Source organism: Camellia sinensis, chromosome 5, assembly GCF_055761805.1.
Source record: "Camellia sinensis isolate YWXY chromosome 5, ASM5576180v1, whole genome shotgun sequence".
Classification (NCBI taxonomy): domain Eukaryota; kingdom Viridiplantae; phylum Streptophyta; class Magnoliopsida; order Ericales; family Theaceae; genus Camellia; species Camellia sinensis.
The window spans coordinates 121211943-121232619 of NC_138965.1; the positions used below are offsets into that span (position 1 = coordinate 121211943).

At 35.7% G+C, this 20677-nt stretch overlaps 2 protein-coding genes across 11 annotated transcripts in view; one reads left to right on the plus strand and one right to left on the minus strand.

The window, feature by feature from the left end:
* Positions 1-1711: 1711 nt before the first annotated feature.
* Positions 1712-17207, plus strand: LOC114295685 (elicitor-responsive protein 3). The gene is made up of 6 exons (XM_082869696.1): positions 1712-1930; positions 3327-3392; positions 3619-3745; positions 4488-4602; positions 15828-15897; positions 16841-17207. Exons 1-5 carry the CDS (start codon positions 1864-1866, stop codon positions 15891-15893), a joined length of 441 nt encoding a protein of 146 aa, XP_082725822.1. The 5' UTR covers positions 1712-1863; the 3' UTR covers positions 15894-15897; positions 16841-17207.
* Positions 17208-19200: 1993 nt separating this feature from the next.
* LOC114317811 (uncharacterized) overlaps positions 19201-20677 on the minus strand; it is a 48455-nt gene continuing 46978 nt past the window's right edge. For all 10 annotated transcript variants that reach the window (XR_014330091.1, XR_014330092.1, XR_014330089.1 and 7 more), the window contains one exon: positions 19201-19652. The gene's annotated coding sequence lies outside the window, so the exon portion shown is untranslated. The remainder of the gene's footprint in view (positions 19653-20677) is intronic.

Sequence of the window (20677 nt, forward strand, 5' to 3'; positions counted from 1 at the left end):
TTTAAAAGGGGTGCATATGATGCCCTCCTAGTTATGTTATTTTTTCTTTAGTTATAATCAATTTTTTTAAGTTATAATATTATTTTAATTATGAATCATAAGTTCTTCATTTATGTTGTATGTTGTGTTTAATTATAATAATTTTTATTTTTTTAGTTATGACTCAAAAAGTATGAAATTATATCATTTTTTTCTTTAGTTATAAAGTGCATATACACACCTTTTGATGGGTGTATACCATAGTGCTTCCTTCTCTCTTTATTTATTTATTTTTTTTATGACAATGAAGTGATGATGAAGTGATGGTGGTAACAGAAATGGTGGTAGTGGTAGAGTGGTAGCAGCATTGGTAATGTGGCAATGGTGGTGGTGGTGGTGGTGGTGGTAGAGTGGAAGTGTCGGTGGAGGTGGAAGTGGTGGTGGTGGTGCTAGTGGAATGGCGGTAGGGGTGATAAACGAACCGGACAAACCGAACGGTTAGCTGTTCAAATTTGATATGAAAATTCAAACGAGTTTTTAAATTTTTTCAAGCTTTATTCATAAAACTTTCAAGCCGATTTCAAACAAACTTTTATCGAATCAAGTTCTAGTAGTTTTGTGTTTTCATATAGTTTTAAGCTTATTAAACCGAACCGAATGAGTAATTGACTCTTCAAGTTTGTTTTGATAACTTTAACAAGTTCAAAAACGAATTTAAATTTGGCTTTATTTACTTGATGAATTAAACTTGAACGAATTTTTAACAAGCCAAATATGAGTCGAGCTCAAGTTGTTTAGTTCATTTATTATCCTAAGTGGTGGTGATAGAAAAGGAGGTGGTGGTGGAGTGGTGGTAATGGTGATGGTGGTGTAGTGGCAACAATGGTGATGGTGGTGGTGGTGGTGGTGGTGGAAGTGGAAGTGGATTAATAGTAGAAGTGGTATCCATTTAAACAAGTTTAAACGTGTATCTTTGTCTAACCCATGTAAACTCATTTATTGCTTTAGACGAATTTGTATAAATTTTAAATAGATATAGCTTTGGATTGAGTTGGATTATATTGAATTTACCACCTAAGTATTATGTCCACCTACTAAATAACATTTGGATATTAAGGATTCTCAAGAAATGTTCTATTATAAAATGTAGCAATACATTTGCCTAATGTACATATAAAGTAATTTTTATAGTAGTAAATATCCCTTTATAATTTTATAGCCAATATAAATGTCGACGAGAGAATTTAAAAAATATTATAAATAAAAAATTTATATGATTTTAAAGTTTAAAAAACAAAACATGGCATTTTCTATTTTGAGGATGAACACTGAATAGCTCAATGAAATTCATGTGGCCCATTGCTTAGATTCAAATTAGATTGAGGAGATCAAGATTTTTACTTACTTTTTATGGTTTTTTAAAATTTAGTTTTAACTTTTGATTATAAACAAATAAATAAAAAAACCATCTTAAAAATACCCTAAAAATGAAACAATAAATATTAATTAAAAATATAAATAAATAAATTATTTATCAATCCCTCATTCACAATTTAATTTATAATTTTAGGTTCAAACTGCACATAATCACACTGCGTACACCCAAATCAAATACCATATCAGTGGGATTAAAAAATATATATTTATAAAAAAGTGATAAATATTAATAATTAAAATTATAAAAGTTTTCACTTTTTTTTTTTTTAAGTCCACGAACCAACTACTTTTTTCTGTACCCGCCTGTGGAGCGGGCCAAACTGATAACAACTTGACCCGGCTTGAAAACGCTAGTTTATACACATAGAGAGCGTCCCATTTTCTGATCTCTGTTTTCTACGCTCTCTCTCTCTCTCTCTCTCTCTCTCTGCTTTTTTGGATCCAAAGATGCCTCACGGAACGCTTGAAGTTCTTCTCCTCGGTGCCAAAGACATCGAGAACACCGATTTTTTCTGTAAGTTTCTCTCTCTCTCTTTCTCTCTCTACACACACATACATTTTCATGTATATATATATATATGAATCTGCAGTGTAATTTATGGTGTAATTTTCATTATTCGTTTTCTTTCGGCTAAATATATTAGAAATCATGCGAGGTTTTGGTTTCAGACGTTCTGTATTTGCTGAAATTTGGTTTCTACCAGGATCTGATTTAGTTATATATATTATTTTTGTTTGTTTCCTGAGAAAAATAAGGATAGGAAAATGTAGAGCAGTTTTGAAGTCAGATTTTCAACGGTTTATGAGTTTTTTCACGCAATGTGAGAATCGTACGAAAGAGTTGGATCTAATGATTTGGTAAATTTCATTTAATATATATATATATATATATATATAGGATTATCATTAATAGTATTTGATGAGCTTTGAACATTCGTTGAATAATTCTCTTCTTGGAGCCTTGTTAACGTCTTTTACCATCCATACAATTTGATCAAAATTGAATGCTTGGAGTGGTCAATTTTGACTAACTTATTGAGTTTAAGCAATAGTTGATATGTAGGATAAGTTGATAATAATCCAATAATATTACAATGACCGCATCTCATCTATATATCTTCACTAATTGTTCGTTTTCTCTCAGTTGAACATATCAGCAATTATGCGAGGTTTTGGTTTCAGATGTTCTGCATTGCTCAAATTTGGTTTCTACCAGGATCTGATTTAGTTTTATAGTATATATATATATATATATATATATATATATTGTTTGTTTCCTGAGAAGATCAAGAAAATGTAGAGAAGTTTTGAAGGCATTATGTTCATCCCTTCGATGAGCCAACAGTTTATAAGATTCTTTCCCGCAATGTGAAGATCATAACAAAGAATTGGATCTAATGATTTGTTGGATCTCATTTATTAATAGATGTGACTGTAATTAAAGTACGCTAGTTTTGATTATTAATGTACTTTTATTGTTTTTAAAATTTGATCAAAGTTGAATGCTAAGACTGTTCCATTAATTTGTATATTTTTTATACCATTAATTTGTCGAAACATTTTAATGCTTCAGACCATTTAGAGAAATTGATATAATTTGACAAATCGAACGCTAAAAGTTTTGTCTTCAATTTTTTAACAAATTTGAAACCACTAATGATGATTAATTCTTTGATGGATGAATGGCAATAGATTTCCATATAAAATTGTACCTCTCACAGGAAATGGATATTCCTTTCTATGAGCCATTTCTAACATTCCCAGAATTTTTCCATTTTCATTCAAGCAATTTCTGTCGTAAAGTTATATACATTTAAATTATCTTGTTCTCTGAAGTGATTTTTTTTATTTTTATATTTTTTTCCCAATTTGTGTTTTCCTTACATATTCATTTTTGTTGGTTAATGCAGCTAACATGGACCCTTATGCCATCATCACTTGTTTGACTCAGGAGAAGAGAAGCAGTGTTGCATCAGGTGAGTTTTTCTCCCCATAAGGCATACACTCTATCTATCTTGAAGTGTGTAAATTGTGTTTGGATCCTTGAATACAAGGAAACAATGATAAATTTGTTTGTTGTGATTACATTGGTACATGCTTTTGTTTTAAAATTTCTGATGTTATAAAATATTCACTAGAATCATCGACGAAGTATATAGTGTTTACCCAGTCTTTATTTTCACTGATACGTGGTTTATGCAGGCAAGGGAACTACTCCTGAATGGAATGAGACCTTTTTGTTCACAATCTCAGATGATGTTTCAGAACTCAGGATCAAAATTATGGATAGCGATAATCTCACTCAGGATGATTTCGTTGGAGAGGCAACGTGAGTAATCTTCCTTGTCTCATTTGTATCTATTTATTTGTCAGATGTGTCAATTTTTCAAAATATCATTTTCAACTAGTTTCCACATATCAACACTAGGTGCAGTGATTGTAATATATTACACCATAATGGTAACCTGTGGTTATCACTTAAATTTTTTTTGGCATTCACACCATATATTGTCGAGACATTGAGCTTTCAATAAGCATTTCTGATTAAAGGCCAAGGAGCTGAATTTGAGTAGTAAACATTATATATGACAAGATAAAATTGGTTTATTTATTGATTACTATTATGGGAATGATAAAGTTACATTGATTTTAGGACAAATTTACCTGCAATCCCTATAATTTGTCTCTTGTCAATTTGATCTTTATTGTTTCAATTGTATCAATTTTGCCATGTTAATTTTCACGTTGTGCCAATCTAATCCAATTAACATCTATTGAGAAATTGGACATAAATCAAAGGCAAAATTGTCAATTCCAAAGACAATGGAATATTTCGAATTAGACTTCAACCTTGCAATTACTTTGAAAAGAGTGAATAGACTATTTTGCCTCTTGATTTCAATCGAATTTTTAAAAGATTATTATTAATTGTATTAACTTGACACGATGTGAAAAATTTAAGGGTAAAATTAATACAATTAGAACTACAAAAACTACATTCTCACAAGAGATAAATTGCAGGAGCTGCAGCCCTAGATTTTACTATGAATGTTTTGTAATGGTCCATGCAGGATTCCATTAGAATCATTGTTCCATGAAGGAAGCATTCCACCAACTTCATACAATGTTACCAAGGACGAGCAATATTGTGGAGAGATTAGAGTTGGTCTCACTTTCACTCGCCAGGTAATTCTTATGAAGTCGAACTATATTTATTTGCTTCATCTTTCACTCTTTTTTTTTTGCCTGTCAATTTATTGAAATTCTCAAGTAGAACTCTACAAGCTTCAATGTTATCAATCCTTTGCAGTTGACTTCATTCAGAGTCTGATTTTCCTTTAAATTCAAGGCAATCATATGCGTTAAATTTCTGGCCTTCATCATTCCCGTTTTGCACTTTAACAACCTGTTTGGTTGTGTTTACAGAAATAAATGTTGAAAAATTTGAATTTAAATTTACTCCAATGATTGTGTCTCTTGAGATGGAAGGGTGTGTCCGTTTGAAGGTTCACAACCTTTCTAAAGAGTCATGGAGGAATCTATAAATTTTATCCCCCTCACTTCAATTGATAGGGAGAATGGTCATTTCTTCTTTACTTTGCATTTTATTCTTCAAATTTCTTGAGTCTAAGTTTCCTATAAAGAGAGTAAATGCACGGCGAAGTTCACTAGGCTTGCAATAGTAGTGCTACTAGTGCAAGACATTGATCATTGTATCCTGGGAGATAGACGCCCATCGAATCCTAAGCACTGGTGGGAGGACGAATCTGTCTTAAGATTGTTGGAAAAAATAGTACCAATCTATAAGGAAAATATAATTTAAAAATAAGTAAATGGTTTTTGGGCAAAACCAAAACTGAAATAAATTGACAAAACAACGGAACCTAGAAAGCACAGATACGGGATACAGGTATGATACGATATGGATACGGCGATACGACAAAATTTGAAAAAGTAGGATACGGATATGGCGGGGATACGTTCATAAAAAATATTATTTTTACAATTTTTAGTAACGTAGCATACATAAAATAAAACTTCAACAATTTTTAGTAATGTAGCATAGATAAAAATAAAACTTAAAGCAAAAGACAACTTGATAAAAAAAGAAAGATTCCTATGAAGTTAGAGTCTTCAAGGTCAATAGTTTCAACTTGTTCCCCTTCATCAGTGAATATCACAGCTTCCATATCTAGTTCATCAAGAGAAAGACTTGCAATTTCAAGTAAGCCTGCACCCTCCAATGAATCAAAAGCATCTCCACCAACATCCCATAACTTGGATTCTCCTTCAATGTACTGTCGACTTCTCCTTGATAGGAGACGAAGATTGTTGTGCACAAAAACCAAATCTTCAGCACGTTGTGGTGTCATTTTGTTTCTTTTCATGGAGTGAATAAAGGAGTAGGTGCTCCAATTCCTTTCACAGCATGATGAGGAACATGGCTGGCCAAGCAATTTTAATGCTAAAGATTGAAGCATAGGAGTAGGAGACCCATGTGTAAACCACCAAATAAATGGATCCAATACTCCTCTATCAATCTTTGAGTCAAAATCTCCAAACATATCTAAACCTCCTGAAAACTTGGCATATTCCACATTTACAACCCGTTTCTCTTCTAAATTTGGAAAGTATCTCTTGAAGCACTTGTTTCTCATACTTGAAATTTCTTCATCCCTATGAGGAGGGAGACGATTGGGATTTTCATTGAGCCACGTTGAACTATATTACCTAGATTACAACATTAGAAAGTTTCAAAATTAAATTATGTTATTCATATTAAAAGACAAATGTCAACAAAGAAATGTAATTAGTAAAAGTATGAATTAAGCTATTACCTCGGATTCAAAGAATGTGCAAGGCAATGAAGAGGAGTGTTACTTTTGGCCCACCTCTCAACTAGTATATTGTGCACAACGGAATAAAAGATTGATTCCTCATGATCTAGCTTCCCTTCATGCCTAAAGATGCTTGCCTTCACCTTTTCAATCATGGTGTCCCACATTTCATAGACTAAGTGAAGGAATGGTTTGTCAGTGTCACAAAACCTAAGCATCTCATAGATAGGCAATGTAAAAGACAAAATGTAATCAATCTTATCCCACCACACATCATTCAATAATTTTTCCTTCACAGATGCTGCTTTCCCAACATCGTCTTCTTTGTAAGAAACCCATTGGTCACTAGTAACCATTGATTGGAGGCCACGCTTTATAAGTTTAAACCTTTTGAGCATGACAATGGCAGATGCGAAGCGTGTGTCTGCAACAGCAAGCAAGCAACTTCAAGGGTACGAATTCATTAAAAATAGCTAGCCTCATGGAATGGTTCATGATGAAGTTTTTGATAAACATCACATCATCAACACAAGGTGTGATCCAATGACATTCATCATAAGCAAAAGCAGTAACCCCCTGTTTCCTTTGGAGCACAAATGTTCTTAAGAGCAAGATTCGGTGTGTGAACTACACATGGTGTCTAAAAGATATTCGGGTACTTACTTTCAATGAGTAAACCAGCTGCACTACACATGGGAGCATTATCTGTAATGACTTGAATGACATTCTGACGTCCAACTTCTTCAATTGCTTGACTAATTAAGTTGGAAATAAAAAACTTGTCTTTATGCTCACCTTCACAATTAATAGCTTTCAAGAACACTGCCCTCGCTTCTGATGCTCCCATAAAATTAATAAGGGGCCTTCTTTGAGAATCAGTCCATCCATCTGAAACAATACTCAACCCTTTTTCCTTCCATGATGCTCTAGTTGGCTCCAACAACCTCTCTACATTAGCCCTTTCCTTTTGAAGTAATGTAGTCCTCAGCAAGTTATAACTGGGTGGTACATAACCAGGAATTGAATTGTTGGCAGCAAATTGAAATGCACTAACATAATATGGGTTCCTTTGTTAAAATCCACCTACTCTCCACCTACTTCACCCACTTAAACCTACTCCACTAAACCTAACCCACTACTTCACCCACTCTCCACCTACTTCACCCACTTAAACCTACTCCACTAAACCTAACCCACTACACCACTACCACCTCACCTACTCCACTAAACCTAACCCACTACACCACTACCACCTCCACTTCACCTACTCCTTACCTACTACACACTCACCCTCTTCTATATAGGAATCATGAATCATTGTAATAGATATCAATATAAATAATCAATAATACATACAATTCTCTATTTCTCTTTATACATTAAATTCTTACATGGTATCAGAGCTATAGGTTAAGCTCTTGGTGCTCTTCGCCTTCTGGCGGGCGGCAACTTTGCCTTAACCGCCCGCCGGACCTCAACCAATTGAAACCTCCAACACATACCTCCTCTCCAATCACCGCCAATAACCACTACAGCAACTCAAACCACTGCTAGCTCGAATTGACGCCAACTCAACTCTACCTAGAGAGAGAGGATTTCCGGCGCTAGGGTTTTGAAAAACCAGATCGGAATTGGCGGCTTTGGGTTCTTTCGTTTTTAGGGGCGGAGTTGGTTTTTGAAGATTGATAATGGCTGGCGAGAAGAAAATTGATCAGTCCGAGCCAGTTGCTGCAGTATTGAAGTCAGATCCCTCTCCTAAAGTGGCTGGGCAAGATGTGGCTTCTGGAAAAGGTGGAACACTAACTGTTTTGTCCTCTTCTATATCCTCCTCAGGAGATGCTATCTCCAGCATGAAAGTTTTTCAAACGGATAATGGTTCACTTCTCTATTATCTGCCTGGTTATGATCCTTATGCTACTGGGTCTTTTATGGGTATGGATGGGCAGCAACCATACTATTCTTCACCAGGATATCTTCAGCAGCCTGTTTCATATGGATCAGAGGCCATGCCATGTTACTCATGGGATTCTGCGTATGTTGGAGACGTAGCAAATGGGACAACCGGTTTTCCTGGGAAGCCAAAATCTGCTTTTGGCTCTAATGCTTCAATGAAGTCAAATAGTTATAACTCTGTAAAATCAGGTGCTGCTCTTGCTAGCAAATTTTCAACGTTGCCCTTGGATTCTAGGTCACGAAAATTTGCTGCCTCATCCAATATCTCTAAATCTATCATTGAAAGTCAACCTCTCAGAACTTTGGGCAAGCTAGGTTCTGGTTACCAATCAGCGAACCTTATGAAAGGATATCACCCTGTTGGTAATTTCTCACCATATGAACATTACCTTTGCAGAAGCAAGAAGGGTAGCTTCCCAGTATCAGAGGGAGGCAGAAAAATGCAATGCTGCCACAGAGACTTGTGCCCAAGTTTGTCATCTTGTTAAAGCAAACAAATTCACTCTCTCTCTATCTCATCTTTCCACTTTCAAACCCACAATCCTTTTTTTAATCAACCCACTCCCTCACTTTCTTTAAACCCCTCTTTCCCTCACATGGGCTTGTCCCCTCTCTCTCCTCCGTTTGATTTCAAAATCCATTATTTTTATTTATTTTCTCCAAACCACTTTCCTTATTTCCCCATCTTTCATTTTTGATTTTAAATATATTTTTATTATTTCTTTCTTTATTTTTCTTTCACATTATTTTTAATCTTTTTCAAATTCCATTCATACCATATAGCTTTGCACACCAAACCATAATTTATTCATCTCAGGGATCAACCCCGGTCACAATTTTACACACAAAAAAAAAAAAAAACAAACAAACAAACAAACAAACAAACATCACTCACACACCCACCCACAGGCGGGATTTTTTCCTTATCCCTTCTCTACTCTGCCGCCGGTCTTTTCTTCTTGCCTCCGTCCTGGGCGGCCCTTGCCGGTGTTGCCTCCATGTTTCCCACTCCACTGGGCATGATAACACCTCCCTGCTCCTCCACTACAGCATATGGCGGACCTCCAAATCGGAACATAACAGTTGCCTTCCGCTTCAGCTCCTTATTTTCCGCCTTTAGCACACTTAGCTCTGCCCGCGCATCCTTATACATGCGCTGGAGCAGAGCCAGTTGGGCGTTTAACTGCTGCACCTCATTTGTCCTACTCTGCAGCCGGTGCGACAAGTTTGTGACCGCAGTCATAGTTTCCACACATGACTTCAATGTATACTGATTGGCCTCAATATCCGTTTGCACTGCCATTTTTTGCTCCACCGACCGCATCGGAAAGTTCAACGGAGCAAACCAGAGGTGTTTGGTTGAGGTTCACGGGCCACCGCACCAGTTATCTCTCCTGTTGACTCGTTGAGGTCGGGAAAGAGAGTGAGCAGACCACGGGAAGAAGAGGCCATGTTCTGGGTAGCTGAACGGGAAGAAGAGGCCATGTTTTTTGGGTTGCTGAGTGTTTCAGCGAAGCAGCGATTTCCGACTGGTACTTTCAGAGAAGGATTGGTTACAAAGTGTTACAGAGTATCTCTCTCAGCAAACGAACAGAGTATCTCTCTCAGCAAACGAACAGAGTATCTCTCTCAGCAAACGAATAGTTTTTCAGAGGATTTTAGCAGTTTTTTTTTGTTTCAGCCTCTGCCTCAGCCTCAACCTCCGTCTTGGTTAAATAGCCGAGGCTGACACGCGCATCATGCGCCGCTCGGCGCTCGACGACAACTTGGGCGCGCCTTTTGATGGCACGCCTTTTGATTGGGCACGCCTTTTGATGGCTCGACGCTTTCTGTCGGGCACGTCTTTTGATGAAGTGGGCGCGCCTTTTGAGGGCGCGATTTTTGAGGGCTCGATATATATATATCTACATGTATCTCTTTTGGGCAGCCTATATACACACTCATATAGTGTCTTCTACAGCGGTCCGGCATGACCTCGTAAACTGTCCTACTATATCTGTCCGGCACACCTTTTTATGGATTGGGCACGCCTTTTCATGGATTGGGCACGCCTTTTGATGACACGCTTTTTGAAAGATTGGGCACACCTTTTGAGAGTGCGACTTTTTAGGGGTCCGACAAGACTCTGTAAACTGTTCCGACATTGATTCCGGTTAGCTCCTTCATGGGTCCGACAAGACTCTGTAAACTGTCTCGACATTGATTCCGGTTAGCTCCTTTATGGGTCCGACAAGACTCTGTAAACTGTCCCGACATTGATTCCGGTTAGCTCCTTTATGGGTCCGACAAGACTCTGTAAACTGTCCCGACATTGATTCCGGTTAGTTTCTACAAGGGTCCAGCAAGACTCTGTAAACTGTCACAACAACTGTCACAACATTGTCTGCTACAACGGTCCGACATGACCCCATAAACTGTCTTCTACATTGGTCTGACACAATCATCCAGTGTCTTCTACACCGTTATGACACCACCATACAATGTCCTCTACATGGTTATGACACCCCCATACAGTGTCCTCTACAACGTTATGACACCACCATCCAGTGTCTTCACCAATGGTCTGACACGACCATACAGTGTCTCTTATCCTCTTTTATTTTTATGTATTTTCTTGTTTTGTTACTCTCTCCAAACTCAAGTTGGTTAGTTCCTATCCCCCTTGAGTTTGCGGGGGGCTGTTAAAATCCACCTACTCTCCACCTACTTCACCCACTTAAACCTACTCCATACTCACCACCTACTTCACCCACTTAAACCTACTCCACTAAACCTAACCCACTACTTCACCCACTCTCCACCTACTTCACCCACTTAAACCTACTCTACTAAACCTAACCCACTACACCACTACCACCTCACCTACTCCACTAAACCTAACCCACTACACCACTACCACCTCCACTTCACCTACTCCTTACCTACTACACACTCACCCTCTTCTATATATAGGAATCATGAATCATTGTAATAGATATCAATATAAATAATCAATAATACATACAATTCTCTATTTCTCTTTATACATTAAATTCTTACATCCTTGATAAATGAAAATGTAACCCCGCTGAATAAAACATGCGAGCAATCTCAGAATGCAGTTGTTCCCGAATAACTGGGTTGAATGCCTTTTCTAGAGCAAAAGTTCTCGTAGCCTTTCTTTTTCTTGGCTCATACCCCTCCATCCTAAATCCTCCAGTATCTAAAGGCCCTGAACCTGTTGAAGTAGATTGGGTGGAAGGTGGTAAAGGAACTTTTTTAGGCATAGCCATCTTTAACCTCTTCTCAGCTTCTTCAATTTTCCTTTGCATTTCAGCAAGGTGTTGCGGAGTCACTTGGGGGCACACTCTAATCCCATTACCAGAAAGTTTTAACAAATGTGCCTTGACCCTAAAGTATGACCCCTTGTACTCATTTTGACAGTAATTGCATTTAAACCTAGTATTACCACCTCCTCCCATTTTTTTTAGTTTTGTAACATAACACCAAAGAGGAGCATGATCATCTTCTTCCATTGGTGTACCACTTGTTGAACCTAAACTTCCCGTACCCGAACTCATTTCCTAAAATTTATAAATTTGGTAAACAAATAAAACAAAACATTAATGTAGCATCACCCATAACAACCATAATGCATCACCCATAACAAAAAATTCATCAATTCAATTAAATTTCAACAATTTCAACAATATAGCATCACCCATAACAACCATAATGCAATTCAAATTAAGGGGAAAAAATTTACAAAGTTCATTTATTTATCAATAAGTTTATTTATTTATTGATGGCCAAGATTAAGTTTACAAAGTTTATTAATAAGTTTATTTATTTATTTATTTATTAATAAGTTTTTTTTACCTTATTTGATTTATTAATAAGTTTACAAAGTTTATTTTTAATAAGTTTTTTTACGATTTATTTTGTTTTATCAGGTAATACCAAATACATACAAAGTTTTTTTTTTTTAAATCTTATTTGATTTATTTTATTTTATTTACAAAGTATACATACAAAAAATAAAAAATAAATAAAAATAAATATGCAAAGACAGACGATATAGATAAAAGGGAGAGGGAGAGAGAGATTGACCGAGAGGGGGGGAGATGAGATCGAGATCTGTCCATCTCCACCCAGACCAGACAGATCGAGCAAGAGGGAGAGGGAGAGGGAGAGAGAGAGAGTGAGATCAAGCAAGAGGCAGACAGGGAGGGAGCGAAAGGGAAAGAGAGAGGGACGAACCTGATCGACGACCGTGGAGCTCCTGTTCGCGAACCTGATCGACGACCGTCGAGCTCCTGTTCGAGACGAGAGACGACGACGAACTCCTCCTGCTCTTCCTTCGCGGCTCGCCGCTGTTCGACCTAGGTCTAGGTAAGTTGGGTTGATTATTTTTTTTTTGTGTTTTATTTTATCTTATTTTCATATTTTATACTTTGACCCCAATTTAAGTTTTTTAAATAATTTTTTTGCCCCGCGGTATCCAAACCGTATCCTCGTGTATCCTAGACGTATCCGAAATTCAAAAATTAGAAAAAAAAAAATTGGATACTTTTTTCCCGTATCTGATACGTATCCTGCCGTATCGGGCGCGTATCCGTATCCGATACGTATTCGATACACGTACGGGGGCCATTTCGGAGTATCCGTGCTTCATAGAATGGAACAAAACTTACAGTACAAAAATAAATAAAACCTGATCGAGTCTTGTCCATGTCTAGATATGTTGTAGAGTTGACAATTAATAGCATCATTTTTTTATATGATGTCACTAATATCAATTTAGTATGTGGTGTATTATAAATGGATGTCAATTATTTATCAAAGTGTTGATAAAAATGTGAACTTATGTGTTTTCACATGAGAGGAATTCTAACTATTCTTTGGAATAATGACTAAAATTGGTGTGGTGACTGATCCATAATGAAATATTATAGGAGTTAAAATATTTTATGGGTAAAAGACACTTTGGTAATTGTCGACGTAGTCACCAATATTGGATAAAACAAATAAGATGTAAATGTAGTTATACAGTGATTTATATTCCATGTTGTGATTGGAATTAAGGGTTGCAATAAACAAAAAGAAATTAATCATGGCTAAATAAAAGTTATTTGACAAAGTGTTGTGGCCACAATCGGTATTAGTCATTTCTTCTTTGTACTGCAAAAGCAAGTTATGAAGTCTAATTGTATTTTAGACAAATTAGTATTGTGATTATATTCACAAAGCAATTTATATCTTGTTATTTAGTTCAAGCACGCCAATTAATGTAATATTCTGATTTATCTCAGAATTGTGGGGGTGTATTTATTATGCGCCAACAAAAGAAATTAAGTTTCCTTGGAATGCTTAAAATGTGGGGGTACTTGGAGGATTTTACCAAAATAATGGTTCCAATTGTAAGTCCACAAAGAATCTCAATTCTTTTTATAGAACAAATTTGGAGTAGAAGCAAATATGGTTTCATTAACTCCTAAGGAACACCTCTATGTTTATTATTTAAATTTGAAAGTAGGAGTGACATAGAGTAACGGTAAGTCTCGAAGTAATTAAAGACTTAATATTGTAAGACATTTGCTTTCAGTTGTGCATATTGTCTAAGGATAATATAGTGGATCCACAAACTACTCTGTGATATATAACTGAGAAGGTCAAACGGAAAAAAGGCGGCCGCTAAACCAAAAGTTTGACCAGAGAGCAAATGAGGGAAAGTTCATCGAGGAGAATGTGATTAAAGTCTATTACATCAGAGTCATCATAATGGTAACCCTACTTAGATGACTGGAGATCCCAAGAACTAAGTTCAAAGGAACAACTAAGTTATGTGTGGCTCGCCATAAATCACTAAAGGAGTCTAACTTTTATCCATTCCTATGATGAGAGTGCTATCTGCAACATATGTTGTATGTAGGGAACTTAGGGTAAGCTATGCTTTTAATTATCACTTATATCTTGAAAACCCTAGACGGGGGTATCTTTCAAGAGGAGTATTTAAGAGACTCAAAATAACATCACCTATATGAGTGTGAAAGGGCCGCTTCTATGAGAATTGATGAGGCAAAACTCTTTAAAGCACTCATGAAATACCAGGAGATGCCTAAAGCCAAAACGGGCACAACCGTGAAAACTAAACTGTGTCTGGAAATATTTTGGTGAATTCTATTGTCTTGGCTTACACAAACGGCTGAACAGTTCAAGGCATCACGTTCACTGATTAGCTAGTAAGTCCGATAGGCTTTCACTAGGGAAGGTTCAAAACCAAAAGCTACCTATCTCGATACAGGGTATCTCCTTAATGTACTCTTTCTTTGTCTGCATGTTGTTGCATGTCCTTTCCGTAAATTTCATTCATGTGGAGGATTGTTGGAAAATTTGAATTTAAATTTAAATTTACTCCAATAGTTGTGTCTCTTGAGATGGAAGGGTGTGTCCTTTTGAAGGGTCACAACATTTCTAAAGAGTCATGGAGGAATTTATAAATTCTATCCCCCTCACTTCAATTGATAGGGAGAATGGTCATTTCTTCTTTACTTTGCATTTTATTCTTCATATTTCTTGAGTCTAAGTTTCTTATAAAGAGAGCACATGCACATCGAAGTTCGCTGGGCTTGCAATAGTAGTGCTGCTAGTGTAAGAAATTGATCGTTGTATCCTGGGAGATAGATGTCCATTGAATCCTAAGCACCAGTGAGAGGACGAATCTGTCTTAAGGAAAAAGTGTCACGCACTCGACTCGATCAGATTTTATTTATTTATGTACTGTAAGTTTTGTTCCGTTGTTTTGTCAATTTATTTCAGTTTTGGTTTTGCCTAAAAACCATTTACATATTTTTAAATTATATTTTCCTTATAGTTGGGTACTATTTTTTCCAACAATAAAAACAACAAAAACTTTGAAAACACCTATATAATTCCCTTTTTGCACTTTTAACAACCTGTTTGGTTGTGTTTACAGAAATAAAAACAACAAAAACTTTGAAAACACCTATCATTTTCATGTTATTTTCATTTCCTTGCAAAAATAGTTTTCAAAAATTCTAAAACTACGTCTTTGGTATTTCCTAAATGTGGATTGTTTTCAGAAATTTTTTCCGTCAATCAAGTTTGTTTTTGGTTTTTTCTTTTCTTTTTTTTTTTTTTTGGTGTTCTCTGAAAAAGGAAAACACAACCAAATAGCTGTTTCTTTTGCTGTACGATTCCCATTCGCCTGACACGCAATTTACTGAAATTCTGAAACCATTTATCAATTAGAAAAAACAGAAAAAAGAAAGTACTTTCTCATCCATTTATTGAGTGTAATGCGAAAGCTGTCTGGTAAAGTTTAATCTTTAATCGAAAACTTACTATGCCTTTTTATTTCACAGTTACAACAATTGGCTAAGTGTTCATTTGGGAAGTGTATTTTTTTAGTTGTTTTTAAGGTAAAACACGAGGTGAAAAAATTGAATTGTTTGGGAATGGCTTTTTGAATTTTATGGAAAGATGTAGAAAAAGTAGAGAAAGTGGAAATGAATCTTTGACACTTTGGTATGATTTTGTCATTTTAACTTTTTATAATAGCCTAAGCCTATTGCCAAATGCACTGTCTCATGCCTAAAAATGTCGGCTCATTGGTTGCAGAGAGATCGGGGATTCAATTTAGGGGAGGAGAGCTTTGGTGGATGGAAACAATCTGCTATGGACTAATCTGGTATCTCTCTACAAACAAGTTCATTAGCATTTCTTTGATTTTTATTTATGTATTTATTTTTAATCTGTTTTGATTTTGGAATGAACAAAGAATAATTAGTTGTGTATAAACTGATAACAAATAATTTATTATTTAAGCTTTATTTATTCAATTAAATTAAATAAATTCTATTTTTTCACTATATCTCATGCAATTTCATTTATAGTGATTGTTTCACTTTTTCTTATGATTGTTTCTATCAATTTTCTTTGTACATGATTGTGGTATTTTTTTTAAAAAAATCAATAAATTAAATTGATGTGAAAATGAGCTATAGTAACTCGCCAAGAGAATTTAAGACAATTTTTTATTAATTTTTTTCGTTTCAATTTTTTATTTTTTATTTTTTGTCTTAATCACTAACACGACTTCTAAGAAAGTTATTAAGTAATTCATATGATGTGACTTTGTCAACATAGCACTCTTACAAGTGAAGAATTTCAAAACATCACATATTAGGTGAGTTATTATGGGTCAACATTATATAACAATAAAATTTTTACTAGCATTTTTTATGATCATCAGAAAATACAAATATATATATATATATATATATATAATTCAGTAATATTTTTGAAAAACAATTAAAGGAATAAAATTATTATTTTTAAAATAGTTAAACTGAGATCCTAGGTATACTTTAAAAAAATGCAGGTAAATGGCCAATTGTAAATAAGAGTTTATTATTTACAATAGTTGCAAGTAGTAGATCTACGGGAGATTCTATTTACAATATTTATGTTTAATTTCTCAATACTCTCTATTGCATTATTTAAGGTTATAATTTACTCTCAATATACTTTATATTTTCACAAATTACCTTTAAGATAAAATCATAATTTATGGTGCACCCCAATAATAAATAAATCAATTCAAATTACCTATTCTTTTTATTCACATACAGAGAACAACAGCATCAACGAAGGAGAACGACATTGGCAAACCACCCAGCCGACGTCGCTGTTGAAGAAGGAGCCAAGTTTATTCATGTATTGAGTTTGTCAGAGGAGTTTCTAGCCAAATTTATATCAAAATTTAGAGATGATGCGGCGAAACTGTTGGTGGCTTACAAGGGTGATTTTTTGGATGCTTAGAAGAGTAAGAATTGTGAACCATTATTTTGTTGCCATTGTTGGCAGTGATGGCCGGTCCGGTTGTAGTGTTTTTGCCAGAAACCTCCCTTTGGGAGCCATGGCTGCTCTAGAACCAAAACTGGAAACTAATTTTGGTTTTGATCGGGGGTTACCATAAAGTCCAAAGTGTTCATTTGAGAGCCGTCTTTGCCTACAACACATATTGTGATTTGAATACTAAAAAACAACGGTGGTACTACATGTACCAAATAACGTACTAACTAGTGTTATGCCATTATGTGATGTTATAACGTACTACATTTACCAACGGGGGTTATAACGTACCAACGGAGGTTATAACGTACTACATGTACCACATTTATTATACACATTACAAATATCCAAAACTTTTAAAATGATGCCATATCATCTTAGTACACTAGTTAGTACACTAATTGATATATGTAGCATTATTCAAGAAACAATAATGTTAATGATAACGGTAAATTTTGATAGGATGAATTAGAATTTTGGAGTAAGGAAGAAAATACAGAGAGAATAATTGATATTTTAAACCAAAAAAGAAGAGACTTAAATATAAAAAGTATGTATAAGTAATTAGGATGTAACAAGAAAAAAAAATATTTTATTTAAAAATTTAATCTATATTGTCCTTATTTATAAATTTACATTAAGATATAATAAGAAGCAAAATTTTTAAATTTTAATTAGGGGTATTGAGTTACTATTTTGGTGCAAATAAAATCAGCCGCACTTCAACAAGACGCATAACTAATTGGGCCTCCAGTAATGACGTTTTTTTTGGACCCCCCTTCAACACGCGAAGGTAAATTTTTGCAAGACTGGCTCTAGCCCACGTGGTTTTGAAAGGACACTTTAAAGTGCCATTCGAATATAGAGAGGTCGGCTTGCATTGTAATCTAACTAACTCACTAATATCTTACGTTGTGCAAACACAGATATATATAGATACACACTGATCACATATTACTTGAAAGGGATCACCCTCCATAGTATAAGATATTCTTTGATCTTCCACCCCATAGACTAATCAAAACAAAAGATCAAATTGTTGAGCACCTAAAATCCTGAAAAATCTTTGGGAGAGAATTCACAAGAGAGAAGAAGAAAAGAAGAGCACAACCAACAAGAAGCATTATTATAAATGTAGGAGAGGGTTCAAGAAAGGAGTTGGAAAATTCGAAGATCGAATTCTCTAGAATATGATGAGAGGCTTAGATTCTTCAATAATCTCAACTTAGGAACACGACAACAAAGGAGATGATGGAGATAAGAGATTGGGTGAAGAAGAAGGCAAAATGGCTAGAGAATAGAATAATGGCAAGGCTCTCCCACTTTCACTCTCAAGGTTGATAATGGAGAAGGGAAATTAGTTCTTTCCCAAGAGTTAAAAATCTCCAAAATCCATCCCCTGTAAAGCTATGGGTGGGTGCTATTTATAGGCACCTCATGATGTAGGATGGAGCCCATGTGCAAGGCACATGGGGGATATTCTCTCTAACCACCTTGTCCGAGGGGGTGACCTCTCCGAGGAGGTGACTTCTCCGAGGAGGTGACTTCTCCGAGGATGAGAAAACCCCGAAGAGGAGATCAATCCCTCGGCGAACCCTTCTTCTTAGCCACACCTAACCAATGATCCCCAATCATCCCAAAGGGTCAGGGGTAGTCCCAGAGGACGTCCTGCCGCAAAATATTGCCGAGTCTCATGGACCCCCCGTAGTCGTGCCACCTCGACCCGGGTATAGGCTAGTTTAACCGAAGAGTGAATTTATCTCCACTCACCGTCCTCGGGATCGGGTCCTTTGTTCGAACTCCATTACGCCCATGGTTCTGGTGCGTAGATCCGGGAAAGCTCCGAGCCCACAAGTGTTCTGGGACTCATTAACGGAGCGACTTCTAGATTCCGTCTGAATCCGTTCGAAGCCAAGTGTTTAGGATCTCTAGGCTTGCTTAATACCCTTTCGAGTCTGGGCCCGAGTAAGTCTCTAGGTTCGTGGATCCGAACCCTTTCGAGGCTTAGAGCCATTCAGCCCGTTTGACGGCGATAAATCCAAGCCTACCAATCTTGGACTTGCGATAAATTCGAGCCCACTAATCTTGGGCTATTGGGCCTAAATAATTTAGTGGGCTTAAATTAGCTCCTCTTACAATAAATACTATTTATTAGATTTAAACCACGTCAAGTCTTTTGAGTTTCAAAAGATGTATAGGGTGTCGTGCAAAAAGCACAAACAAACATAAAAACAATCCAAATGACTTTCAGAGTCTCACAAACTGCTATATTTATGGATTACATTTGATATTGGTTTGTTCTCCATTGTTCAGTAGTTTACCTCAGCAACTTGCCTCCTCAACACGTTGTGCAACCTCCGGCTCAAGCTTGTTGATAAGTTTGCCCCAGCTTGACCATTGATCAAAGCTGGTACATGCTTAGGCTCACAACTTCCGAGCATCTTTATTGGTAATACTTGCTTAGATGGAATTGAGCCTCCTCCTCGTCATGAGACGCAGAGGCTGAATTAGGGGCCATATCACGACAAACTTTCTTTGGAAGTTCACCTGGCAGAGATACCTCTTCTGGGTTATCGCTTTCCTCATGACCTGCATCATTCATTAGAAGGCCACATTAAGCGAGAGGAACATTGACCTGTCTCACCTATGATTGAAGAATATGGCATTGAGTATCTTTTAGCAGAGCAAACAATTCTACATGTTAAAATTAGATGTGATCATGTGGTCGTATGATTATCAAATCTGTAGTCTTATAATATTATCTTGTTTGGTTTTCAAATTTTTTAGTGTTTTTGTCTTCTAGATGCATCTAGATTACCCAAAAAAAAAAGCACATTTTTTGTACTTTATAATTTTTTTTAATTTTTAGTGAACTTTTTTTTCATATTTCTTCACAAATATTTTAGAGCAAATTACACCGATAGTCTCTACATTTTGCCCCTCATGTCATTTTGTTCCTACACTTTTAATTTGCTCAATTTTAACTCTTAGATTTAGATTTTGTATTAATTTGGTCCAATTGATGACATCATTAGGGGTTTTGATAGAAAATGATCATTGAATTGGTTAAAATTAACTAAGTTGATCAAGTTTACAATTTTGCCCATAAAAGCATGACACATGTTCATGGCCACATTTTTCATTAAAAAAAATTGCTAACATTTGTTACAATTGGGCCAACTCAAAACAAAATAAAAAATTTAGGATCAAAATTGAGCCAATTGAAATTATAAGAGAAGTATAGACACTTCTAAGAAGGTGATGTGTCCGTGTCGTGTCCATGTTGAACACTGACACTCTATAGACACTTCCCCGACACGTGTCCGACACCCTTCAAAATGTGTCATATTTTTTAATTTTAATTTTTTTAAATCCAGACACTCTTTGGACATGTGGAGAATATACGTGTCTATCACTTAAACACATGTCTATCGATTAGACACATAAGACTAATTATAAATTTGAACAAAACAACTTAAGATATAATAATAAAACAAAAATCATATAAATTCATTGAAATTAGTGTCATATTGCATTTTTTTATTATCTTTGAATGATATATTCATACATATAATATATTATAAATATATAAAATTATATATTTCATACGTATC

What these genes read in the sequence shown, in the direction of transcription:
- LOC114295685 (XM_082869696.1), top strand. Translation starts at nt 1,864, where the DNA reads ATGCCTCACGGAACGCTTGAAGTTCTTCTCCTCGGTGCCAAAGACATC. An exon ending in CGAGAACACCGATTTTTTCT is followed by an intron (nt 1,931 to 3,326) that starts GTAAGTTTCTCT and finishes TGGTTAATGCAG; the next exon opens with CTAACATGGACCCTTATGCC. An exon ending in GATTTCGTTGGAGAGGCAAC is followed by an intron (nt 3,746 to 4,487) that starts GTGAGTAATCTT and finishes TGGTCCATGCAG; the next exon opens with GATTCCATTAGAATCATTGT.